Source organism: Temnothorax curvispinosus, unplaced genomic scaffold (genome assembly GCF_003070985.1).
Source record: "Temnothorax curvispinosus isolate PA1 unplaced genomic scaffold, ASM307098v1 QBEX01015766.1, whole genome shotgun sequence".
Lineage (NCBI taxonomy): Eukaryota > Metazoa > Arthropoda > Insecta > Hymenoptera > Formicidae > Temnothorax > Temnothorax curvispinosus.
The window spans coordinates 539,360-567,178 of record NW_020225546.1 but is presented as its reverse complement, the minus strand read 5'-3'; the positions used below and the strand labels follow the sequence as shown (position 1 = coordinate 567,178).

Sequence of the window (27,819 nt, the reverse complement as noted above, 5' to 3'; positions counted from 1 at the left end):
GGTATTAAGAACTTTAATAAATGACTAGTTGATATCTTTCGCACCTGAATAAATTTATGTACATGAAATCTTTATTTCTTACTGTCTCGCGACTTGGTAATTTATGTGGCGATTTATTTATTTATCGGAACACGAGATCGCGACCTTTTGTACTTCGTATAACACGTATTTCTTTTCTTCATGTCTTATGACGTATGGCGTTTCCTGTCAAATGTTGTGCACGTGCTAAAAACATACTTCTTGATTGTACGTTTTTTTATCGCATCTATCGCACTCGCCGTGGAGAAAAGTCTCTATCTCGATTAAAAATGAGACCGTATACTTTGCGGCATTCCCGTGGTCTCCCGCTGCGCGTGCATTACTTATGTTAATGCATTTGGAAAAATTCTGCGGTAAACATACCAGGGCGCGCGGCGGCATTAGCATCGCTTCTTGACAAGTCGTTCAACGTACTTATGTCAGATAACGCACGTACGAGAAGGAAAGCCATCCCGACCGACCTTTAGACGTCTATTTAAAGCACTCTTTGCGCCCCATACTCGCCATTTTGATTGCCTTACGTGCTGCGAGTTGAAATACAAAAAAGCGGATAATTTATACATGCGATACTTCTGGAAGAAAACATTGCTATATGATTTATAAAACGGTCTTATTTCAGAGAAGAGAAAGTAAATTTTATTTTCACACTGATACATTATTTTGTTATACAAGTAACGTAAAATTTTTTAAATTCAGATTATTGTAATAACCAAGTTTATAATTTAATCTTCATTCTATAAATCAACGATAAAGATTCATAAATAAAAAACAATTAAACTCAGAGATTTCTACATAATCTAATTTGTAATTATTAATTATTAATTTAATTATAATTATTACAATCGCCTCTACCTATGAGTGGGCAATAATCGTTACAAAATTGTAGCGTTTTGTTCTATATGTAATATCGGCGTCACCGGAAACGCGACTAAACAGGTGTTTGCGCCAGCTGCGATCACCCTCGCTATGCCTCGTCACGAATCCCTTCTGTCTCTGCCTTCGTCTCTTCGTCTTGTCTCGACTCTTCGTTCGTCGCTTCCATCGGTGCTTCCTAAAAGACCGGTAGTTATTCTCGGCACTGCGTCATATGAGTGAATTCCACCTCCGTCATATAAAGCGAAGTGAATTCGCTTTCCGTGAAAGACGAGGACATTCCTCGTTACAAAGCACCGATGTTCTCTGGCAATTAATATGCGGAAAATTATGCCTGATAACAATAAGTAATCCTATTTTATAATTTAGAAAACTTGACAGAATAAGAATGACAGCAATTTTGCCGTGTGGGCATATTGTCAACAATTTCCAAATATTAGATTGTATAGTAGCATAGTGTACAAAAGCGATTATAAAAGCTTAAGCAAAGATTAATTCTGACACTCCGTTACTTTTACTCGCATTTTACTCGGAACGTTTTACTCGCATTTTACGTGAATATATTTGGAATTAATCGAATAATAATTTTTTGGTTTTCAGCGTGGATCGGGACCGGCTTCGGGAACGAGAGCGACAGGCCCGCGCGGCGATGTCGGTCCAGGCGGAGCAGGCGGCTGCGGGAGGTGGTCCTGATACGAGACACCATCACCACCACCACCATAACCACGCGCATCATCATCACCCCAACATACATGTCTCCACGCCGAACCTCTTCCGTGCCCCCGTCAGGGTGAGTTCATATATTTCATTTATTCTGTCTCGATGATCGGCGAAACACCGTTTTTTCCCTCCCCCGCCACTGTATGTTTCGGCACGCACTCGCGTACGACGATATTGATTATCTTTTTTCGCAAACATCCGGCGAGCATTCACTCGTTCAAAAAAATCGTAGTAGATATTTCAACTTTTTTCTAAAATATTTATGGAAATTTTCGAGTTATCTTTTTTAAATATTACATCATTATTCATTGTTACCGGTATTTATATACATTGATTTTCATGTGACTAACATTTTCTAAATATATAGCTACGCGAGCGTTACAGACTTTAATCTAACTAACGCTATACCGTGATAAAATATTTTCGCAAATGGAAATTAAAACAGCTGTTGTCCGCCAGCCATTAATTTATTGTCAGCCATAATACTTTTTTTCTATCTCTCTCTTTCGATAAAGAGAACAGCGTCATGTGTCAGTTAAATTGACACACCGAACACATTTTGCGGTCTTTTTTCTCGACGAGATGATGCCAAAAATGTTTCTGTACGGGGAAATGAAAGTAGCGACGAATACCGGCCTGTCGATCAATTTCGCTGCACACGATTGCATCTCGCTGCGCGCATTTAACGGTCATACCGCGTTCTAAAACGAGTATGAGTCTATTTTCCTTTATCAAATGGCATTTTATCAAGCATGATGCGTTGCTATTCGCGGTATTGCAAATTCGCGAATAATTAATGAGCGAAAAGGCGAGAAAATGTAATGTTCATTTCTTACCGTTTCTATCTCTCTCTTTCTTTTGTTTCATATTTATTCAACCAGAATCCCAGCCTCGCGTTGTCTGATCGCTTAATTTAATGGATCTTTCTCTTGCGTTTTAAGAGCCATTTCGTCTTTTCTCACCCTGTCTTTTCACTACCGTTTAGTTAGTAATCGTAGGTACCTACCTTGCCAAGTGGATTCACTGACCGCTTCAATTAACGTTAACCGATAGCCGTCTCCCTCTTTACTCTGTGTATAAATCCACGGTAATGCGCAGAGCGCTTAATGAATTTGCCCTCAATCACAGTCATTAACGCTACTCAATTTATCCATGAATAAGATATTCGAATTTTCGCTTACTCGCGGGTATCGAGGATATTAATGATTATATTATTACTATATAGCATGTATAAAAATTGCGAATTTTATGAATGATGGTTAAACATTATGTCACAGCGTATGTTTCAATATCGATATGTAGAAAATTTCAGTTATTTACTTAAGGCACAACTTTGTGATTACTATATAATAGAGCTTAAGCGTTTCTTGGAAATTAAGCAGTAATGCGATTCATCGCGAACATTGCTTCCGTCGTTCGCCACGAAACGACTTCGTAACTCAACAAGTCTTTTCACGGCCTGGAAAAATGAGCAGTGTAATTATCTCAGCACCGAGATCCTTCGCCTTCGACCTCGAGAAGTCCAATTTGACCTTTGCGACAGCCATTGTTCAAAATGATGTCTTCGCGTTACTCATTACTCGCGTTACTCAGCGTTACACATTACGTAACGCTGTCGTAGGCATTAGCGCATTTTAATTCATTTGTTTCGCAAGAGGGTCGGTTTGCCTCTCTTAAAATTTGTCTTCATAAACTTTTCTACGTCCTTCGTGAAACATTGAAGGTCATTCTTGAGTAGCGACATCCATGGGTCCTTAACCTTTAGAAGACGGGCAATTTTTTTCACTTTTTGTAATTTTTATGTGTTAAAATGTTATACTAAAAATAAGCGACCCGCGTGGAGCCTAAAAATAGGCTTCCCGTCCTCCACAGGTTAAGGTTAAGACCTTCCGACCTCAAATCTGGCGTAGCTGTAGCTATCTTGAGGGCCTTTCAGGGAAACCTCACACGGTCGTTATGGCGAAGTCAAGGACCCGCGTTGGATCTTCCCTGTCACTCGTAAAGATGACCTTCTTTTCCCTCTTTCTTCTCTTCACTTTCACCCTTGGCTCTTGTCCGCGCTGTTCCCCACCGGGATTACTCTCGTCGAAATTTATTTCTAATCTACAATGCTTCAGCTGGAAGAAAGGGATAATTTCTTTTGGGGGAATCGTGCCACAAATAAAAATTGAAAAAGATCCTTGCTTTTTAACCGGTTATTACGAAAGAGATTACCTCAGATCACGCTCGTTTTGACGGTCCTTTTACTCTCGAGAGCAGTTCTGGATAGTAAGATTCTACGGATAATAATTCTTAGTTACACCCAGTTTCTTTTCTACGGACGGTCGTTCTCGAGAGTAAAAACTCTTACGTCGAACGAAAAGTGATCATTTCATTAAAGCGACGGCGGGTGAAAGCATCGATAATGATAACCGAGATAGAATCGTACGAATTTCTGCGCGGTGGTAATTTTCTACGATCCTACAACCGGTCTACGACGTGACATTAAAATCCACCATTTGAATATTAATGACTTCGGAATCGTTACACTCTCGTCTCTCTCGAGTGTTTTTTATTACGGCGAATAGAAATGATAGAAATACTCGGCTCCCTTTTCAGGTTGTTAAACCGCTTAATTATATAACAGCATTCTCTCATTACGCTCGCGCGACACCGCGCCTCGGCTTCGGATCGCTAATACTATTTCTTTCGCAGGGTGCGAATGAACCCCGGCCATGCTCCGATTGGTCCTTTCGCGTACTCAACAGGTGTTTTCTCGACTTTTAACCTTCCTTAATGAGTATTTTAACGTTCCTAATGAGAACGTGATGAGAGCGATCTGATTCTCTTGAGCATCGCGATCAACGAGGAATTTCTTCATTTTCAGTAGAGCAATCATTCGTACGCATTTTGATTAGTGGAACAAAGTCTTAATTTTTCTACGACTTCAATAATCGTCCAGATATACCGGAATGAAGAAGAACTGACACACTTATTAACTCCTTATATATTTTATTCGCGTCTTTTTATTCACATTAACGTAATAATTTTATCTCAAATTCGTTTAAAGTGGATGAGAAGATCAAAGGCAAACGTGCGTATGCATCGGTTTCTAAACACAGTTATTACAAAGAGAGACATGTCGTCCGTTTCTTCAACCGAGCGGCTGAGAAATCTGCCTGATTGGCTCCCTAACAATCATAACTGTAACCGCGCGTTAGTAACCGTACGATGAGTTGCGAAGCCGCTTAGCGTCTTTGTCGCCCAAGCGGAACGTAGAGGCAGAAACGGGAAGCTCGAGAGGATGAGGAGGGAGAGAGAGGGAAAGCAAAGGAAAGGAAAGCGGAGGGACGTAGGCAGAAAGGAAGGAGAGAAAATGGCGCCGGTTTCTTACGAGTTCGATCAGCTTTTATGACTTCGGCTTCTTTTTCTCATTCTCTTTTTCTCTCTCCTGTCTCTGTCCGTCTATCTATCTATCTCTCTCTCTTTCTGTCGCGCTTTTCTTTCTGACGGGAGGCGCAGGCGCGAACGGAAAAGCGGATTCTGCGACTTTTCCGCGACGCATCACGTAGTTCGTCTACCACACGGAATACCGTATCCGGATAGCGTCGTCGCGCGCTGCCAATATCGGGGACGCGTTGATGCACCGCGCGGAGTCGACGTGAAATATCGACTGCAATCTGTAGGATTAGTCACGCGCTGCGAAAATATGCATGCTGGTTTGTTACGCCTCGTAAGAACAGTATGTAGCTCGAATTGATTAACGAGGAAACGTATTCGGATTCCGGTGGTTTAAAATAACGTAAAAACCGAAGAGACGTTTAAAAGATGTCCGGAATATTGCGATGCGCCTCACAGACTTTTGCGCTACGTGGAAAGTTTTCAAGAAAGTTTCAAAGTGATATCATAAATATTGAGATTTCTAATTAACTAAATAGATGTCAGTAAGCAATTTTTGTATGCAGCGTGTAATGTTGGAAAACTAATAATGTTGGAAAATCGCGTTTTATTTTCAACATTGTCGTTTCCTTTTTTCTTCACCTCACCGGTTTTCTTTTGAACTTTACTCCTCGAAATAGGAATCTGCAGTTATATTTTGCGTTGGTATATTTTTATGTCTATGGAAATCGTTATCCCCTGGCTTGTCCGTCGCGAAAATTCCCTCGAGTGCGCGCGCGCGCGCGATAGTTTATCGTGTTCCACCTCGGTGTTTAAAGTTTGTCGAGATTAAAGCTCGCTAGTTGGGAGATTACCCGGTCCGATAAATAAACCAGTGCGCGGATCGACCTCGGAGAGACGCTATTATATAGTTGTGTTTTCCTAGCAAAGTCGGACACTATGGGTCTCTAATAGCGACATTAGTCGATAAAGCGCGGCTAGAATTTTCTCGTATCTTTTATCGGTGCGACCGGAGTAAATTGATTAAATAAGAGAGTGTTGATAACGTGTCCCGGTATACATTTATTAAATGAAATACTCGTGCGCGTGCTCAGAAAGAGCGCGATCTTATCACGTCCGAAATCTGCACTCCGGAATATACCGGTTTCAATCGCCGGGTTTCTCCACCTCGATCAGTAACACTCGTCGCGAGATATCGTTATGGAGCCTCGTCGGAATCTCGCAGATGGAGGCACTTCGGCACGCGAGTCATTCGCGCGCGGGCGGAAATAAAGATGCTGTACGTGCGGCGAAAGAGGGACGTTATTGCGCGAGCGTGAGGTTTCGACGCTGTGTGCGTCGCAGCTGCAATGCTAAACGGATGAATCGCGCGTATTTATTACCGAGATTAACGTGCGCATTTGCATTCTCTCGTATATCCGCGAAATCCGCGCGCGGAGAAAATTCGCCACGTAACGTGGGCAACGCTGCGAACATTCGGCTAAGAGGGATTATGATGATAGGGCCCTTGTGTGCGCACTGTGTGTACATACTATATATTTCTCGCGAACGTGGCTCATGCGTAATAACGATCGAAATTTCTTTGTCCCCGAATCTACTTACATTTTTCGCGATTAATTAAATATGATGTAGTCTAAAAGAAATATAGTCTCTTAGAAAGAGAAATTTTTTTACTGTGACTATTGTAGAAGTATAATAACAAGCAAAGAATATGAAGAATATATTTTATAGGTGTATTTCACTGTCATTTGATGTAACTCCACGGCGTTAAGATTTGGAACATTTTATTTTTATTCTGATCAAATATCTCGTTGAAGCTATATGATAAAAAACTGATGGTATTATTATTATTAAACTAAAACTCGGAGGAAAGAAAAATTCGAAGATGAAGATACTCTACTGCATCATATATTATCGTGTTCAGGAAATGACATTCTGTTTATGTGTATTATAATGCCGCCGTAAGCCGGGAGGGTCGTTTTTACGGACGGTTCTTATTTTATCTTCTCTCGCGGACATGATTTGTCAAGACTCGCTCTTTACACACCCGTGGATGTCAGCACGCGCGATAAAGTTATTTGTCGTTCTTCTGCGGGAAAAACGCATTCTCCGCGACACAACGAAGAATGCGTTTTATTCTTTTGCGCGGCAGATAAGAGAGCTCGCTCCCGCGGATTTTCCTTTCTTTCCCTCCGTGTTCAAACAGAGACGACCAAGGTTGAAGTGTCTTTCTCTCTCTCCGTCACCTTTGAAGCTGCTGCAACGAGAGCGCCACTTTTTTATTTGCACGAACACCGCATTTGCCTGGATTTAGGAGCGAGGCACAATAGAATATAAGAACGAAGGGCAACACATGAAAAAGCGCGGCTATCCGTAGTACTCGAGATTAAATTTTATTCAAATAGCAACTAAGAAATAAAAAATAATTTATGTTTAATCGATTAATGTAAAATGTTTCCTACTTTTAGAACATCATGCGGGTCTAATTTAATTTTTTCCTGATTATTAACAGCTGCGAGCGCACGAAAACTGCGCATTTCTTCGAGTCGCAATATGTTATTCGTTTTAGATTAGAAATTTTTACGAAAAGTTTACTAACATTTTGAATAAAGCGATACTTTGGTCTTGCTACATTTTCCCCATTAAGCTCGTACGTTGGTACACTCGAAATTCTGCGGAGCGAAGTGCAGAATGCCGAGCGTTTTTGTGGGACGGATCGATTGCGACATGCTTTTTCCGTCGGGACGGCTTTTTTAATTCACGTCGAACGAGAGGGTATGGCCGGCTCTCGCGTTGATTACGTGGTCACTCCAGTCGGCCGCAATGGGTTCGCGCAGCCTGCATGCATCCTGGTCGAATCGTAATTCCCTTTTACACGCGCGAACGGTATAATTAGTCGTAAGCGTAAAGATATCTGATAAGAAGACGGACTGTCCCCCGCGGAAAAATCCCCGGGTTGAGCGACTTTCCCTCGTGCGCACATAAGGAAGCTGAATCTACCCCGGGCAGAAAATTCAATCGAGCGGATAGCAAAGTCCCTCTCTTTCTCGACATAGCAATTCCTATTCATCTCTCTCGGATTCCGACGAAAGCTGGTTTCATCGGAACCGCCTTCGGTTCTGCGATTTCTATCCAAACTTCTCGGATTCGTTGGTTTTAAAAGGGCGGCGTTATCAACAGCTATGCGTTGTGAAAACGCGAATGGAAATTTATGGAAAATTAACGAGCTCGCGAAATTAAAAGAGCTGGATATTGACAGGCGAGAGCAACTGTATGTAGGAGATAAGAGGTGCAAATTTATATAAATCATAGTTAAAGGTTATTCGGTTAATGTTACTATCGAATTTATTACGTTTTATTAATTCATTACCTATAAGTTTCGTCTAGATTTTAGTTTCATGATAAACAAGAAGTTAGTAGCGGAACTAAACTACTCGCGACATTGAGCATCTCCAAATGTTAGCTTTGAATATTATTATCCGTCAGAAAATGAATCGCGGATATTTTATTGCGCAACGCGGTGCAGCTGTAATGGCGCATTTATTACATTATGAAATACGAGACATGCGTCGCGAGAATATCTCTCGCAGCCATAAAAGCGCATTTATGTGACTAGAAACTTGCGCGCACGCGAGCACATATGTATTTATATATATGTAAATATTATATATATATATATATATATATATATATATATATATATCTCCGTCACGTGCCGATACCATTCTTCCGGCATGACGTCGCGATACGCTTCTGTTAAACGCGCCGGAACTAAAGGGGCCAAAGAAACATCGCGTCGCATCGTGGCGAGGATCCGCGAGCAACAACGTATCGGAGAGATATCCTCCGTTTCCTTCGTGGGCGAACGGCGAGGAGATTCTGTCTGTATCCTGTCGGATATAGCCCGCGTCTATATATATTGACTTTACGTTCGAGCGGAGCCGCGTCGTGAAAACTCGAATAATAAGAGAACAGAGGGAGAATCGGAAGCTCGAATTTTCTTCGATGAACGACCAGGCGGAAACTTGGACTCGACACACCACCGCGGGCGATCTCGCGAATCTTTGTACTACAGTATACTTTTGCGCTGTATAAGTTATTAATTATTTCTTTGTCGAATGATCTTGCGGAAAATTGGAAATGTCAGATTTTTAAATTGTTTAATGGGTTTTCCGACTAAAAAGAAAGTCAAGAGAGAAGATATATTTTATTTTTGAAAATATGCTTATGATTTGTACTTTTTCTCTTTACATATCTTTTATCATTTTTGTATTCTGATATAAAGATACGAGATTCGATTGGAGTTAATTAAAGGAATAGTTAACTCCACAACCTATGTAGATAAAAGATGAAGATTTCTTTTTAATTTCAAGTATTTTATCTAATACATTTGGATATTTTTTGACAATATTTTAAATTGAGAAATTTTTTTGAGTTTATTAAATTCTGCACGGAAAGAACGATTTTGCTGAAGTATCTAAAAATTTAGCTAGATCTGAAAATAATTTTGTAGCACCATTAAAATAATTATAGTAGGTCGCTGAAGTATTATGATAATACTGTAAAAAATTTTGATATTTTAGCAATCAGTTTAAGTGTTCTACATAATCATTTTGATGGTGCAACAAAATTATTTTCAGATTTGTATCTAGCTAAATTTTTAGATACTTTAGCAAAACCGTTTTTTCCGTGTACTGAATTGAAAAAGCTAATATTTGTTGCCACAGATATTTCTTGTCCTCTTTGTTTCTTCGGGAAACTGTCCACTGTACATATATAAACTCCGCTCACACGACATAGAGAATGTTATCCCGGCGTATTAGCGGATGCCTTTAACGAGTCGTTTCTTCCCCGTTGAAATCTCGATTACTCTCGAGAAGCATCGGTTATTAATACACCGCAGATGAATGTCATTGCTGCATTTGAGCGCGCAGAACCGCGCGTGCAGTAATTAAACACTCCGCGCTCATAATCTTGCTTTTGAAGTGATGATGATTAAACCCGATCTCGGGTGTGAAAAGCAATAGACTGCGATAAAGGCGTCGACATTTATCCACGCGAGTTTTCCGTCTCTTTAAATCAACTATATGCCTTATATTTTGCACAAATGTTAGGCTAACAAATTTGCGATAGGTATATTATTTTTTAAATTATACGTATATTTATTTTAGAAAAGATTAAAAATTTTGAAAAAATATGTCTTCCGTGAAAGACTTCTCAGATAAGTAATTCTATATTGCACACAAAGTATATAATAATCCTAAAACACAATGAGCTGATAACGCACACACGTATGTACTCTTGACATTTGGGTATAATACATAATCGATAGACTTTAAATTTATCGGATTTTAATTCCGAAGCATCAATTAACATGACGCGTGTGTAATGCAGCGGTATTGTTTTCTCAATGATCGTTTATCCCTTATCCTGCGAAATATCGCGCTTCCAGCCATCTGTGTCGAAACATTCGTGATAAGCTCGTGTATCGTATATACACCAATAGGCGGATTACGCAATCCGCTCCGCTCGGTTTTAATGGCAATACATACCGAGAGAGCGAGCGCCAATGACGGCGACAACGATGACGATGACGGTGCCCGGCAGCGATGATGGCAAACAACGATCATTTCTCGACATGCGTTCGCGTATTGGTAGGCCGGGAATTCATTAGCGCTTCCTGCAGCACTCACGCTAAAACCAATCGACCGATCGCCATTGCTTTCATGCAAATTGTCTGATCCAGTTGTTACGTCGACATGTACACACCGATATTTCAAAACTTTGTGGAAGCGTTTAATATGAAACTGATTTTATTTGCGGAAGCACTTCTCGGTTAATCCTTGCGCGGCTTATTAAAAGTTTGATAAGAGTCTTTATTATTTAACGTTATCGCTGTAACATTATTTAAGATGCAATATTAATTCTCGCATTTATTTTGTCCGTCGTTATTATTTACAGTTATTTGTTTAGCGCTAGCACAACTATTTTTGACGAGACGTTAAAAAAGTTTTCCGGATAGATCGGATATTACTGAAGATTATTTATGCTAAGCGTATCGTGTAAGGAAATAAGGATACGCATAGCAATTAAGCTTAATCGCCGAGTAAGTAATACTTGCGAGTAATAATGACATATAATACGTTTGAAATGCTCATTGAAGATCGTTGCAACGTAGCATGCGAGATACAGCGATATACTGTTAAGGATCAATTTCTCAACGCGCTAATCCCAAGGCAATGAACGGAACTGGTATACATGATTATTCTTTTCGTATTAATAAATTCTGCACGAAGCAATTTTCTCACGGGGATGTAATCCAGGGCAAAAAATTTCAACTTTCTGCATGAATGTAATTTATTGTGGAACGCGAAACATATTTTACACGCAAAACGGCAATTTAACTAGTTGGAACGTTAATTAAGTTATTATTACTGAACTGTTAACTGAATCAGTGTCTATACGGGTTCTGAATTAAATTAAGTTGAAAATTTTAAATTAAATCATATTAATGCTTTGTTAAGCGTAATTTATGTTTTAAAATGCGTCTTGCGTTTCAAACGTACTTTATACATCTTATTTTTTTCTTCTTTCTCGATAAACAGTGATGTTGATAGTTGCAAATTTCAGGTATTTGGAGTAAACTGACAATTTTGAATATCAATTTAGGACAATGTAGAACAGATATGATACAACCTTCAAAAATATTATTAAAAAGAAATAGGAGGCTAGACGTCGCATATGTTCATTAGTTATGCGCGACGCGTAAACGATCAGTCGCGTAAAATTGGCGCCGGCACGGCGAACGTGTTAAGCAATCTCAGTTCTCTTTGTCCGCGTCTCGTTTTCGCGTGCATTAAAGGCAGACAGGCTTCGGGCTCCACATATCGTTCGCTAATTCGCCGATCGCTTCGGCGAATCTCCGCCTTTCGCGAAATCTGCCGCGTTTCTGCGCGGCTCCAACGGAGTGGAGTTTAGAGATCGCGCTTTTGCGAACCGAACGGAAAGCGAAGCCCCCGCGATTTGTAGGTCGTTTGATCGCGTTATACCCATCGGCCTCGTGGCTTTACGTAATCCAGACGCGCGCGCTCCGCGTGTGTCGTCGCGTACGTGTGCATCCCGTCGTCGCCACCGCCGTGTGCATCTCTCGGTTTGTGCGCGCGCTCGCGCGCGCGTGCGGATACACGTGCGGCGGCGATCGGAGTCCGTGAGTGTGTGTTGTCGGGTCGCGCGGCGTGTGAGCGAGTGTGTGCACGTGTATACGTGCCGTGTACGTTCACACGCCGTTCCGTCGAGTACAGACACTGGCGCCTACGTGAACGCCAGATTATAGACTGGCTAGACCCGCGGGGACGAGTGCATTCTCTGTTCGCTTCTCATCGCTCCGTTCCGTACGTGTGCGAGTGCGAGAACGTGTGTGCGTGCGTATCTCCGCCATGCTATCGGCCCTCTTCGTCTGCTCTATCTCTCTTTTTCTCTTTCTCTCTCACTCTCACTTCTCGCGAGCGGCGCACAATGAGATATAAAATGAGACGCAGAGAAAATAAGACGTAGCATTACCACCGTATAATAAAGTACTACTATAAGAAGCAATCAGTTGGCGAATGCGACCGGTGCGACAAAACAAACGAGCGATTTTAGAAGTCTATTCTTCTCGGAGTTGCGCCTTGTTATACTTTCCGTACTCGGAAAAGCGCCGGTAATCCTGACCCTTCGCGACGAAGGCGACTTTCTTTAAACCGTGGATTTTCCGAAAAGTTTAGCGAGTAAATCCTTTATCGAAAGGATTATCCGAGAATTAATACACGGAAATTAGATAACAGTCCGCTTGGTAATCTAACGTCTGCCAGTAATCTAGGCTCGAGAAGCGAAAACATATGAATTAATGACAGCTAGAGGAAAGCATGGGAAGTATGGCATGTAGCGTATGAAATATAAAACAGCTCGGCGCTCGCAGAGAGGAGAATACAGGGAGAGGGAGGAGGATATCCGCGCGCACGTTATGCGGGGGGAGGCTTTTGTAGAATCGGCGACGGATAGCAGCGGGGATATACGCGTTTACTCGCACGAGATCGTCGGATTATATTGTACGTTAAAGGCCCGGCGTCGGAGCTCCGACGCGACAAGCGTCGTCGCACACCTTCGCCGCCCGTGTTTCTCTTTCGTTCCGGCTGCTCGATCGAGCGTGCCGCGTCTCAAGGAGAGATCGCTTTATACATTTTGCTGGCTGCCCGAGAGCGCTGTGCGGGCTCGACCGCGCCGTGCAATAATGCGCTTTTTCGCTCGTCCTCGTTTAAGACCGATTCAGCGTAAAACGCCCGGCGCGGCCGTCCGACGCCTGTCGTCCAGCAGCAGCGCTAAACGCGATCCATTCAACTTTTTGCCGGGTAATGTGCGACACTTACTCGGGTTCGACCCGTCGAATCTGCATAAGCGCACGTGCACGCGCGACATACGATCGATGACACACGCATCAGTGATTAACAGTGGACAGCTGTGCTGATCACTTTATAAGCAGTCAGTTTTATAAGCAAGTTTTTTCGATGACAGTCATTTATATATTTATTTATCTCGGAGTCTGTGTATGCGTTTTTTTAATATTTGAATTGTATATAATGTTTAATTTGCAAATGCATTTACATATCTCATTAATATTCATATAATCTGGGCAGCGAAATCGATAAAATTCTCCCTTAGATTTACGATATGTTCACTAAAGTGGAGGGGATGATATTCGAATGATTTCCATGGAATTATGTGTCGACCACGCGCGACGCGGCTATCCAGGTAAAAAGAAGTTTTTTTAAACGAGTCGAGGCGAAATAATTTCCGCGGGTATATCGCATACGCGCGTGTGTGTTTTGAGTCGCGAGGCCTCTCGATGTACGTGCCCGATAAGCGTCGTGTCGAATTTCGCCGTTGCACGCAAAATCTAAGCATGTCAGTGATACGGGAACGAAGAGGAACGCGAGAAAGGTCTCTCGATAAGCCACCTTAATCGTTCACGAAGTCAATTACATGATCTGTCGAGGCATCGTCGCCGGTAAATTCATTATCAGGCAATTGCGAATTCATACATGCACAGGAAAACAAAGATGTGTCTTCATTAACGCAATCTCCGACTCCTAATCTAGTTAGTTTTGAAAACGATCAAGGACGTATAAAACTTTTTCAAGCGGATTTTAAGAATGCATTTGATCGCGATTGTATGTACGCTTTTTTTTTAGAACGAAACAACGCGCCGAAGTGGACACGATTCGGCCTTGCGGTCAGGTAGATCCGCGGCAGAAATAATCGCGTTTTCTCCTTAACCGAGAAATTCCCACGGAAGAAGCGCGAGAGAAAGAGTCAATCCTCGCGCGAGCACGAACTCCATCTTCTCTCATCGTCCCACGATACTATCGGCGATTCCCGCGCGCGTTTATTTCGCTCTGTCTCCCGCTCATTTGTCATTCGCCATTATACGTCCGACCGGAGAGAATTCTAGCGTTGGAAGGACCATATTTACCGGGGCAATTTATGATGCGGACAGGAACGCCGGGAGGACGTTGGTAATATGGGATCGATTGGCCGGGCGGAATATATCGATTTTCTCAAACGTCGCTCAAAACCGGTAGTCTTGAAAAACTATTAACTTGTCGTTTACCGGCGGATTGCGTCGGGAAACTTTTCCATGGGATAATTTTTTAAACAAAAGAAAGGATTTTTTTAAATAAAGGAAAAATTCACGTTTTATCAACGTGCTCCGTGCCGCATTTTTACTGTTTCTAAAGCTACCTTATTGGCAATTCAAAAAATAATCAGGTTTTTGATTAATGCGAGTCAGTATCACTTACTTGATTTCACCTATCTCTTTACTGTTTTTGATAAATTCATTATATCACATATAATAGATATAAATACTATTACATGAATTATTTTATACATTTGAATACGTAATTGACGTTTATTGCATGTTAAACGTAATGCGTTTGATATATTTAATCGAGAAGCTGATTGAACGAAATTAAATCGAAGAAAAAAACGCGTTAGTTTTGCAACATCCCGGAGTTGCGTTCCTATTTCCGAGTCGTTGAACGACATTGATCGTTCCAGTTTCAGATAGATATCGACGTCTCTTCGACTCGTATACGCGAATGAAAGCAAGCGTTTTTTCAGGACGCCGCCGGTTCGCATGCGTGCGGCGGAAGCAGCAATATCGAGGGAATGATCCGTTCGTTTCGACGTACCGTAAAACGCGTGTATTTACACACGCGAGCATGTCTATAAATTCTCGCGTTGCGTCAAGTTAAATCGACTGTCGTCGAGATAACGAGGCTCGAGAAGCATCTTCCGGGTGTTGAGCCTTTCGAATCGCTTTTAATAACCTTAATGCCCCGTGGGGCAACTATCGAGAAAATCCTGGAAACACGCCGTCGCGTCACCCTCCTCGCCCGTTCCCCGCCCACCTGGCGCTCCTTTCGCCCTCGCGGCTTTTAAGTTTTGGATTTCAGACGGCGAGGAGGGAATGCGGAACGCGTGCTTTCTTGGCCATCCTCTCGTCGCCTCCTGCATTATTCAGATCTGCCCCGAGAAGAATACCGGGTTGAATTTTAAGAGGGATGAAGAAGTCGACGAACAGCCCTCCCCCCCGTTGCCCTCTCGCCCCCTTTTAAAGCCGCTCCGATTTTCGTGCGGCTCTGCCTCGCGTGATTTACATATGTCCTGTATCTCGCGAATTTGCATCGCGCGTTTTCGTTTCGCGCTCGATCTCGCTCGCTCGGTAATCCGCCCGGCGATGCCATTGTCGCGCACGTCCGTCGGTTTCTCCGCCGCGCCGCCGCGCCGGTTGGATTTTCGCGCATTCTGCGATTAATGCGAGACTCGCTTTCGCCGTCTTTGCATATTCGGCCTATTCGAGTAGACTCGCTGAACAATTAAGTCATACATATGCACACGTAACAGCGCGAGTTGCAAATTGTTATAACGACATTTCACGACTTTAGACTTTACACTGTTATTTTCAGGAAACTTAATACCCCGATCAGTCTTTTTTCCAAACTCTTAAAATTGAGAAAGATAAATTTGCATATACTTTAATTTTATGTTTGCAAAAGATGTTGTAAAAACTTGGGCAAAATCGATATTAAAGGAATTATATTTATATTTATCTTCAAGTTAAAAAAAAAATTATTTGATAGCTACGTTAAACCTTTCAATTGCTAAGAGAATCTTTATATCAGCGAACCGTTTGCGGTAAAACCGGGGGAGATAAATCGTTAACGAGTTAAATAATTATTATATGTCGTCATGTTATTACTGCGCGATAAATCGCGCGCTCGTTTGGCAGCGGTAGAATCACGGTGGGTTTTATAATTAACCACCAACGGTAATCAGAAAGCGTTTATATTACTTTCGCGCGTTATAATAATCGTTTAGATGAAAATGCACTCGCCGCTTCGATGCCGCGCGCGCGCTCGCGCGCCATGTAATAACGTCATGACGATTTAGCCGCGACGCGACGCGGCGATTTTCGTCACAGAGGCGCGTTTCACTCGAAGGACAGCCAATTATTGCACAACGCGCGACATAATTAATTAACCTCCCTCTTTTCCCCGTTTTCTCTCTTTCGCCAAAAGCGTTTATCCGTGAAACACTTTTCACGTGGAAACAATTCGGCATGCGCTCTCGCTCGGTGCAATGAACGCGTTAATTAAATGTATAAGCTCTCGATTTGCTCTGTTACGACAAAATGTGTATATGGCATTTAAAATGCATACATCTACGAGTCGTCCTATTGAATTGTGTATAATTGATCGAGATTCCACGTACAATGCAATTATGTAATGCATACAACGGTGATGAGGTTTTGAAATTTTAATCCTTCATTATTTAGTACGCCGCATCCGAGACTGCAGGGGAAATATTACCGCGCTTTAAAAACTCTTTGTCGATCGATATGGAATATACGACGAATTAAAATCGTTCGCAACGAGCATTACCTAAAATGCGCTTCCGCGCGCGAAACTTTATTTCACGGCGTGTGTTATCTTCGACGATACCTCGTCGGCGGTTTTACGCACAATATATCGCGCGGTAATGAAATTCTTTTTCTCCGACCGATTCAGGATTAATATTTATTCTCCTCGCCGTGCGGGGAGATTAATATTTATATGATTAACCAATTCGCACATGCACACGCGTCGACATATTTGCGTATACGTAAGTACACGCGTTAATTTACCGTCAGCTGGAATAGTTGGGTGGAATACGGTAGAGGCGGACTTTTAACGGTGCCGTTTACAACATTGTCATTACACGGGTTACGTTTCCGTTACGCGTGCTTGCGTGTACGCGTATACATGTCCGCGCGCGTTTGTGTGCGCATACATGCGGTGTGTTACACGCGTGCACTATGCTAGCTGCCATTTAGTGCAATTTATTAAACTGTCCCTCTCCCTCGTCGGCCTCGTCTCTCCTCCCCTCCCTCTTTACATCCCGTTTTCCTCTTACTCTTACTCTATCGGTTTCCCTTCTTCATCCCCTTTCCGCTTTGGCTGCTTTGACTGCGCTACGCCGAGTGCACAGAGGGGTCGAGGGGAGGTGCGCTCGGTGGCTAAATACACACACAAACGCGGCGGCGGGCGCCGACGTGCACGTACACGTGCCACGTACACGCTTACCGCGCCGGAGAGAGCAAGCCTGGGTCTCTCACGGCGGGGGTGGTATGACGGAATCAATACCCGGTGTGTGGGAGAGTGGGATAATGCGGTGGCTTGACGAGAGTCGTAGGTAGTAAGAGCCGGAAAGAGAAAGAGCGAGAGAGATAGATAGAGACGGAGAGACGGAGAAAGATGGGGAAGGGTAGGATGCAGATGGATGGGGGTGAGATGAGGAGACGGAAAAGAAGCGAGGTGGAGAGAAAGTCGAGGACTATTAGAGGAAATAAACAATGGTTCGGTAACCCTGCCCCTCCCCTTACTCGTTGTGGTATATGCTGCCGGAAAATTACCCGAGATATTCCGAATAATGGCGAAGTGTGCGAATTTTTCATCCCCCAACTCTTCCCACGCATCCGTATATTCTTCTCGGCATTTTCTTTTTTTCTATTTTTTTTTTAATATTTTTATTGGAAAATAATAATCACGGGCATTACAGTGTGGCGGTTGTGGTATATACTCCGCGTACTTTTGTTTTCCCGCGGCTTTACAAGAGCGGGGGTGGGAAAAATAAAAGCGAGCAGTAAACCATGTAGATTGGTTTGCTAATTGTGCGTTAATTCAAGTGGTATTAATTTTGATATCAAGACTGGAGGGCTGGTTTTAAAATCTTGCCGGAAACCGAGATCTATCGAATTTTCTTCTTATTTTTTTCGATAGAAATAGATGAACAGAATACAAATCTGTAATATCCATTAAAGATTGCTTAATTTTGAGAAAGCTGCAAATAGTGAATCGATATTGCGGAAACTGGAGCACGCCTTACAGTAACAATGTTAATCACATTAGAGTGAACGCGCCGGGTTCGTGTCCGTTCTTCGAAGGAAAATTTCTTAATCAGAAAATTAGCAGGAATTATATAGATGGCGGAGAGAAGATATATGATGTCGTTTTTATAATAAAATCAACTTGCACGTGAATCTTCTATGAAAATAGAGACTACGAGGAATCTCTTATAGAAGATAAGATTATAGAATCTTATGTTCTATAATAGATTCCTCATAGCATTACTAAGCGTTCTGTGCACTTTTACAATCCACGTTGATTATTTATATCGACTTCTATTGATACGCTCTTGCGAAAACACATTCGTTAGATTATGACAATCGATACCACATCTATGTTCATGCGCCATTCGGTATATATTGGTTAAAAAAAGAGAAAGACGATTCGATTAAACTTATGATTATTGAATGTTTGTCACGAGAGTTTCTGCAATGACGATTGCACATTTCCTCAATGTGCGGCATTCCTCGATGAAGTCATCGTCTTTTTTTCATTTTTTTTCTGCTATCTGACAAGTTGATTCGTTTGATTCGCGCTCTATTCGCATCGCGACCATCTCGAATAGTTTGAGACGTCCTTCTCGAAATCCTCCCCGGCGTGGCGGGAATGTGTACCATCGAGGGGGCGGTTAATTAATCGTACTCTTGGCACGAGTCCACGGAGTTCGAATTTAGCCATAGCGGCCGCTTAACCTCGGTAATGTCCGTCGTGAATTTGGATAATTCCCTTCCTCCGTCTGTCGCGCCCTCGCACCCTCTTTCACTCTCCGTCGCGTTTAGTTTCTCTCATTGTCGTCTCGGCGGCACGCGATTACCCCTTTGTCTCGATCGTTAACTATTTGAGGCCGCGCCTTCGTCGCATACCGATCGCAATTTCAATCACGCTGCTTTCCGTGTTTAGAATTACGCGGACATTTATTGAAATTCAATTTATTTTGTAATGCAATATTTTTTTAAACAATAATGTTCTATCTAAGTATAATTTTAACTTTTAATCATAAGTCCGCTCACATATTTTTTACGATCACTATTTATAATACGTATCTCGTCTTAATCTGATTTTATCTCTCTCCTTTAATGAGGCGTGAGTAATCACACAGGAAGAAGCACTTGACTTATCTTTGTGTTATTAAAACTTTTTTTAAATACAATTTGCTTCAATTAACGATTAAATATGTAAGTGTATATGAATCGAACGAGTTATTAAGTTTTTTGCAATCTCGCGTGTGAAATTCGCATTCAAATGGAACTCTTGCTATAACGCAATTAGTAACTCGATTGTGCTCGCTGTTTAACTTTTTATTACTCCGGTTTAGTGCTCCTCGATTCTGATGTTCGATACAGGCGGCGTGAGAAAACGTTTCCGCGCGAGCGCTTAGTCAGTTTCCCATCGTTTTCCACCGGCGGACTTATCTTTCTACCGACATTTTCCGGTGTTCTTCGCGCGCGGGCTCTCTATCTCTATCTCTTTCTCTCTTTCGACCATCGTATTAACGCAATATCGACTTTGTGCCGAGCTTTCGATATTTCCACCTTCGCCAGTCAGCAGATATAAGAGATCGGGGTAAAGCGGCAGCGCGAACATATATACTCGGCAGCCGGCATGTGCATCGTATGCACTGCCACAGTAGCGCGAACGTGAACGCAGGAGTCAATGCACTTGCGGCGCAACATCGGGGAGCGAGGAAACAACGTCGTCTTTGTGGCACCCGAGACCCGCGGCAACGAGATCGTCTATCAAGACATTAATTGATTCTCGAAGGACAGAAGTCAGAGATAATTTCATTTTATTAACAAGATGTAGCATATAAATGTAATCTATACTGAACATAACTCGCAGAGTTTATGAGACGTTTGATTGTGACGATTACTTGAGTTTCGAATGGTTTTATGTAATATTGCAATTTTATATATATTCAAAACTTAAACATGTAATTATTTTATATGTATAAATGAGGATAAATAATTATGTACATCGCTCGCGAATAAGGAAGCAAGGAAGCAACGTTTACACGCGAGTGCGCGCGCGGTTTGCAATCCGCGCTTTATGCGCATCGGTGTTGCCTCGACGATTGATACTTGACACTGGATGCACCGGCAATAATGCAAATCAGCGTTCTGCCCTACGACGTATAACGGTGCGATGTAGAAACGCATCAGCGAGCCCGGAAAACTCGAATTAAACTCTCTCGACACGGTCATTTACGTTTTACACGTCGTGTAATGACAACGTGTAAAGAAACGGTTCGCTGCAGCGGTAGAGGAGGAAACGATCGGGAATTAGGAGCAATGGCGTAATGATAATAAAGCGTCGTTTGATCGTGAAGGACGGCGACGTTAAGAGTCGCCGAGAGTTGCGACTTTGAATATATATAAGCATTAATCTGATGCTATCTCGAGCATTCGAGTATTTGCGTTAAGGATATCGATTATTTGTATGTCGCGCATAATGTAATTTTTTACGAAACTTTAGTAATATATCTAACATTTCTTTAAGAAATACATTCTACATACAGCATGTTATCGAGACACGTGATAAATATTTCTAAGATAATGCAATAGTTTTTTATATTTAAATCGAGAAGGTTACGAAGGCATGATATATCTGTCAATCAATGGGAAGAGTTGAATGAATTATCAAAGAATAAATATCTCTGTCAACGATAAATACCGGGGACAATTTCATCGGGTGAAACAGAAGTATCGTTAAATATGAGATATCAGATTGCCTGACCGCGTTGTAAACGCGTGCGGAGTATCACGTTCGGTTTGGCTTTTAACGTTGATAAGGTCGACGGTAATCTGAACGGTTGCGTTTTTGCTTTTATGTTACATGTCGCTTTGTCTTTTAACTGGTTTCGGTCGGTTTTCGGGAAGGCCCAAGGCTGCGCGGCGGAGAGGCCGAGAGGATTGCCGGGCCGGAAGAACGGACGGCGCGCGCGAAGGCCGGCGATGAATTATAGTATAGGAGCGGAAACCTCGGTCTATTAGTCCATCGGTTACGGAAATTGATTCTTATTACTTAACGTGAACACGCGCGCGTCACGGACGGGACTTCCCTCGTCTATCCCCGTGCCATGCCGTTAGGTAACTTCTTCGCCGCGATGTCAATTGCGCATTTAACCGTCCGCCTACGCGACGTGCGCGCGGCGCCTCGTTAAAATGTTTTCCCAGAGCCGGCCAATTAATTTCATTGATAATGAATTTTCTCTAAGCCCGTACGCTAATTTGACGAGGTAACGGCCGGTTCGCGACTCGTTTGCAGAGCATCGAGCGTTCTTTGTATTCGAAGAAGGGACGGAGGGCGAAACAGAATGGCATCGACATTCTTTTTCGAGACAAGATATTATAACGGCGAGCGAATAAGATCAGGGGATGAAGCGATTCGTTTAATTGGAAATCTGTGCTCGCCGATTCGACCTCGATTCAGTGTCCGTTTTCACTCGTCTCGATTTACTCCCAACCAACTTTTTATCGCTCGCTGACGAGTGAGCGTTTCCGCAACAATCGGAACTTTTCCCCGAGGGCGTGAGAGTTTTTTTTATAACTCTAATCCGATTTCGCTCCGCGATCTCATATATCTTTCCGCGCTAAATATTTTCTACGCAAATTTATCGTTATCGATATTCGCGCTATCGCGATACTATTTTCGTTACGACTCTGAAAGCACTACGGAAATCCTCCGAAACCCGAAGGAAACATTATCGTACTCCGTATCCGAAACGGACGAGTTTTTAATCTCTATTCTTAGTATTATTATTACATATTGGACTTACAATTAGTCGAATCGAGAAAATGATTTTCTTAGTGATGTAGGTATTCTTAATTAAGTTAAAGTAGATCGATATTCTGCCTTTTTCGAGCCACTAAATTCCAATTTTATTCTCTCCTGTCCAATCTCGTTCATTAAATACATAATGGGGCCAATGAGCTTATTGTTATAGATGTATCGCGTGTCAAAACGGTTATGCATACTGTCTTAATGTTATTTCCGTCACGACTCTCCGCCTAGAAGGCCACGGCGACTTCAACTATAAATACATGTACACGAACGGCGTGCGTGATCGGTCCCGATGTAATTTCGTCCTTCGTCCTTCCTCGCTTTCGTCGCTGATAGGCGTCTAGCGTCTGAGGGTTGCGCAAGGATGCCGGTACGAGATTGCGAGAGATCGAGCTCGTCCGACGAGAAAGCGAGGGTAGGACGGAGGGTACGACATCCCAAAAGGGCAGGCTCGGGGATGAAAGAAGATTCCGTAGTCGTGTCTGCGCGCGAGCGGGGGATGGGGAAAGTGGGCAGCCGGTGAGGAGAGGGTGGATGGCAGACGTTCAGGGCGCGAGAGGATAAAGTGGATGCCGGGTGGTTAAGGGGGTGGAAAAAGGACGAAGGATGCCGTTGCCATGAGCGGAGTAGATCGTCGCGAACCGACTGGAGGCGGCGATGAAAAAAAAAGAGCCCTCGTTCGTGATGAAAGAGAAAGAGAGAGAGATGGAGGGGAAGGGAGGGGATGTTAAGATATAGACCAGAAGAATAATCGCGCGACTAAGTGGAGCGATGGATGGCGAACGCTAACCACTTCACGATGAAGAAGTCACTGTCGTGATTAGTGACCTTAACGTCTTGCGAATTGCGGTACGATTCCTCGAATCAAGGGATTGAATTGTCAAAGGACGTATCTGTTAGGGAACGAGAAGTCAAGGACTCGGAAAAACTGATTGGTTTATTTTCTAAAGATATTTACAGTTTCTTTAAATTATCTAACTGTTATTTCCAATCAAATAGTACTGGCTATCGATTAATTGTAGAGACTTAAGAATTAACTGATATTATTGCTGATTAATAGCAGTAATTGTCGCTAGTAAATTATTGTATCGTCGTTGCCGCGTCACTTAATCATTGATATTCCTTACTATTTTTAATACTATAATTATGACTTTGCGCTTAACTTGTGTTATCCGATCTCGTACTCGCGACCGGCGCGTTTTACCTCGCAGCGATGAACCATCTCGACCTTGTAACGTGATCGGTGTGTAGTTACAGTCACGGTCGTCCGGTAGAGCTTGCACTACTTCGGTAGCAAACGCACGGTGGCGTAATGATGAGTGGGCCGTTTGTCTCTCGTTCTACCCCGGCCCCATGATTACTAACCTTCCGCGGAATATCTTCTGCGCTTTACCTTCGACGTTTTGGAGTGATTTATCGCGCGAGCTGTACGGCAAACTGTATTCCACTTTTCTCTCTCTCTCTTTCTCGCTGGCGCAGCCGAGCCGAGCTGTCCGTAATATCCCCTCGGCGTTCACATCGACGCGACGTCGCAATACACGGCGCGACGGACTTTTTCCCCTCTTTATCTCACTGATCGAGGGTTTGGCGATTTGTATCACGGAGGGCGTTGCGTCGCTAAGCTTTAAATGTGCCGAGAACGATACTTCCACGCGAATCTAAGAAATTCCGTACTATTAAATACAAACGTTTTTATATAAGAACTTGTTTCTGTCGGGATAAAATAATTTGGTATATATATGTATATATACATATATATAAAAGAAAGGAAACGCGATAATCTCTCGGATCGTGCAGCTACTTTATACCCATTTCTTGATTTTGAGCACGTACGATGTTGCTTATGTGCGAACACGGGGATCGTTTAACAGGTGATACCGTGCGGAAATTGTGGTTTAGTTTCGCGATACCGATAGAGCGCGGCTCATCTTCCAGGCTTAGTCCGGGTTATGGAGCTGTTTGAAGAGAGAGAGAGAGAGGGGGGGGGGCGAGGAGGGAAGCTCATGTGTATATCGAGATGCCTCCGAGTGCCGTCACTGTTTAGTGTTGTGCACCATCTTCCATTGGTGGGGTCTCACGAAGCAAGCCATACGCGCGTTCGAGTGGTCAGATCGCTCGCGATGTGATCCCTTCACAAAGCGATCTCGATATCCCGAATTAATTCGCGCTCCGATCACCGCACCATCGCGTTTGCATGGTAAATTGTCTTCTTAGCCATTTCGGTAAGAATGATTGTGCATTCGCAATAGGCATTATTATGTTTATACCAATCAATTTATTCTTTGATGCATAAACAACCGATTACATATTTTTTTCTTGACGGACAAGAGATACATGTGCATAAAGAAATAACGCGCACGAATAATGAAGAAAATCGTAATAAATTTATTTAAATATACATTATTATACATTTTTTTAATATAGATGGGAAAGAAAGAGAGGGAGGGAGATAAAGAATAGTAGTGCCTTGCGACGATCACGTCGGTTTTATGGCTCGTTAGTCGAGCATTAATTGGAAGTGTGTAGCAATCTGGGCGACGAAATGTTTGCGGACCTTAGTGGAAACAAAGTTGTAAATTAATTAGTGATGAGAGAGAGAGAGAGAGAGAGAGAGAGAGAGAGGGGGGGGGGATAGAGGTAGAAAGATCGCGTAGAGCTGTTAAGCCGTTATGGATGTCTCGACGAAGCATCTCCTAACTCAAAACACTCGTACCGAGAGAGTTAAGGGGATGCTGGAGCCGTCTGTTTTACCGGCATTTTTTGTCGGCACGTAGCGTCGTATTAATTTGACGGAATTAAAAATCCTTCTCCAGAATTGCAGTACATACATTAATGATTCGGGGAAACTCCGATTTTATATAGAAAACGAGAAAAAATTACGGAAGTACAGATTTCCTTATCCTACTCTTATCCCAATATGGCGTCTCGAGTTGCGGCGAGCTGTCAGTTCGTCACAAGATGTATTTCATATAAGAGATATACCATTGGTACAAACGCGAAAACAAGTTCCCCCGAATTGCACAATAAGAAAAACATCGATAAACCCTCCAAATCAAGATTTGGAAGCGTAATATAAAAGTATAATGTCGGTGTGCATCGTGCGTATGTGTGCGTGCAATGTAGCGTGCTATCCTTGTCTATATCTTTGTCTATACAAGGACAGATATAGTTCGCCGGTCTTCTTTACCGACGCCGATCGAGTTCGGCTACGGCTCCAGCATCCCCTTAACCCACCCTTGACAGGCCGAGAAATCTGTCAAACTACGGCGGTGTGCGGCTTGTAGACACGTCGTTAGAAGCAAAGTTATAAATTAATTGGAGTGCGTGCACAGCTTCTCCGTGTCCACGATTTTCGTGGAAACCGACCGTAAAATGACCACGTCATCCGGTTAGACGAAGACAGCCGAGGGGAAACGGTTATATGACTTTGGCGACTGGATACGAAAATCTTGTAGCCGGTACGAGGATCTTAAAACATTTACATTTACTCATGTGTTTTAAAACGAGGATTTTACAAGCGTCATGCAAGTGACATGTGTGAGAGACTGTAATGCGATTTGCGAATGCGCTTGTCGACGCGACAATTTTGTATGCTTGTACAGACACTACAGACATCCGATATTGAACAGACGTTTTGTTATCGGAGATAATACGATGCCGGCCGTCAGTACACAGTCCCCAGGCGTTTGTTCAAGCATCCCTTTTTCCCCTCCCCAGAATTTTTTTCTTTTTCTTCCCTGTCGGCCTGTTTGTAATAGTATTTTGTTGTTCCATCGAGGCGATCCGGTGTTTTTGATCTCTTGATATCTATACCCGTCGTCACCGTAATTCGTAAATAAATATTGAACTTCTCTCGGAAGTATTTCATTCGACATTTATCGCGACGTCGGTCGTTGGCTGTGTCAAATTGGCTATTAAAATAGACTCGCGGTGAACTTCTAATTTCGGCAGCAGCGGTCGTCAAGAGTACTTGTCTCGATATATTCGATAACACGTAACATTTTTTATATTTACCAGTCGCACGCGATGTGGCGTGAAAACTAAACGTCGGTAGGCATGTCAGCAACGCGCCTCGTATTAAAATTACGGATACAGATCGGTGACGAGTGGAGTCGGTGTCGAGTCGCACGAATACCAAGCGATTTAGCCCGAATGAGGAAAATAGAGGAAGAGAGCCTCCACTTCTGTGGATTACTCACCATCATCTTATGATCTGCGAATCTACGGCGCCAGTCGTCGTAGTCGTCGTCGTAGTCGTGCCGTTTCCGTTGCCGTTGGCCGTTTAATGCGAATTTCACATGCATGGAGCGAGACGGCGACGACGACGACGACGACGGGCAAAACGCGGGAAAGCGATGCCAGGCACGTATCATTTTAGAATGGAAAAGAGCTCGCAGAGGGGTGGAAAGGGGAAGGAGAAAGAGCACCGCCGCGCAGACGGCAGCCCTTTACGTGCAAAAGCTCTTCTTTTTTTGCACACCCCTCTCTGCCCGCCGTCCTCTTCATTACCTCTTGATTTTTTGTCCCGCCCCCAGTCTGTCGACTTCCATCCACTAATCTTTTTTTTTTTTTTTACCTTTTTTCCTCACCCTTTTCTCGCCGCTTGTACGTTCTCGCGAATACGGCGCGAGAGGACAGGGTTTGAGGGAACGGGCTCGAAACAACGGAACGCGCGAGGGGGCGATTTTAATACCTTACTCCGCGAGCGCGAGACGGCCCAAGGTGGCTTTTATTAATTTGTTTCATGTTTACGTTAATTCGCGCACGGCCCGCTAATTTGCACCGAGTCCATTTTCATCAGACTTCGCGTTTCTTCGCGTTCGCGACGCTATCGGCCAATTACGACTGTTTATGTTAATAAATTCTACCGTTAAACTCCGTAAAATATAGCATCGTGGTAGATACAGAATTCTTCTTTGCCGAGAGATTTTCGAAGCTAGTTGCCGATAAAGAGAGAGAATTCTCTTATAAACACAATTTAACTTCTTAATGATATTATCATAATTTAAAGAAGTTGATGTGCTCCGATACTCTTCCATGTTGCCTTCTTCTCTCCAGAATTAAATAAATAACTTAGCATAAATTTTTCACACGCTAGTTTGCTCGATCGTATATAATTACATATATCGATCGCGCGATTGAAATAGTCTCTCAATTATCGGTGACGATGATTTTATGATGACGAATAAAATTTTAAATGCGCCTAAATGTTGCTGCATTTCGCGGGGTAAACTCGATCAAATTTAATCGAGACGATAAGTCATTTGCATAAGTAATTGCATTTGCGCGCGATGAGCATCGAGATCCAAACGTACAAGTTTAGAGATACGGGAAATATTTTATATCTCTCGAATATTTTTTATTATCGTCGACAATCTTCTAGACATATGCGTGAGTTACGCTTCGTACGCGGTTCCGCGGAAAGTCGCATTAAAAGCGAGCGGAACGGCGAGGCGTATTACCGGGCGCATAAAGAAGCGAGCGCATAATCTTCAATCTGTGCGCGCAGCGTTCATACTAATGCGTTAACGACCGCTCTCACTGA

The 27,819-nt window shown here is 42.9% G+C and overlaps 1 protein-coding gene across 4 annotated transcripts in view; it reads left to right on the top strand.

Moving 5' to 3' along the window:
• LOC112466007 (AF4/FMR2 family member 4) overlaps positions 1-27,819 on the top strand; it is a 191,006-nt gene that overhangs the window by 82,928 nt on the left and 80,259 nt on the right. For all 4 annotated transcript variants that reach the window (XM_025033846.1, XM_025033847.1, XM_025033849.1 and 1 more), the window contains exon 2: positions 1,513-1,702. In XM_025033846.1, the coding sequence (XP_024889614.1) occupies positions 1,513-1,702 (190 nt within the window). The remainder of the gene's footprint in view (positions 1-1,512; positions 1,703-27,819) is intronic.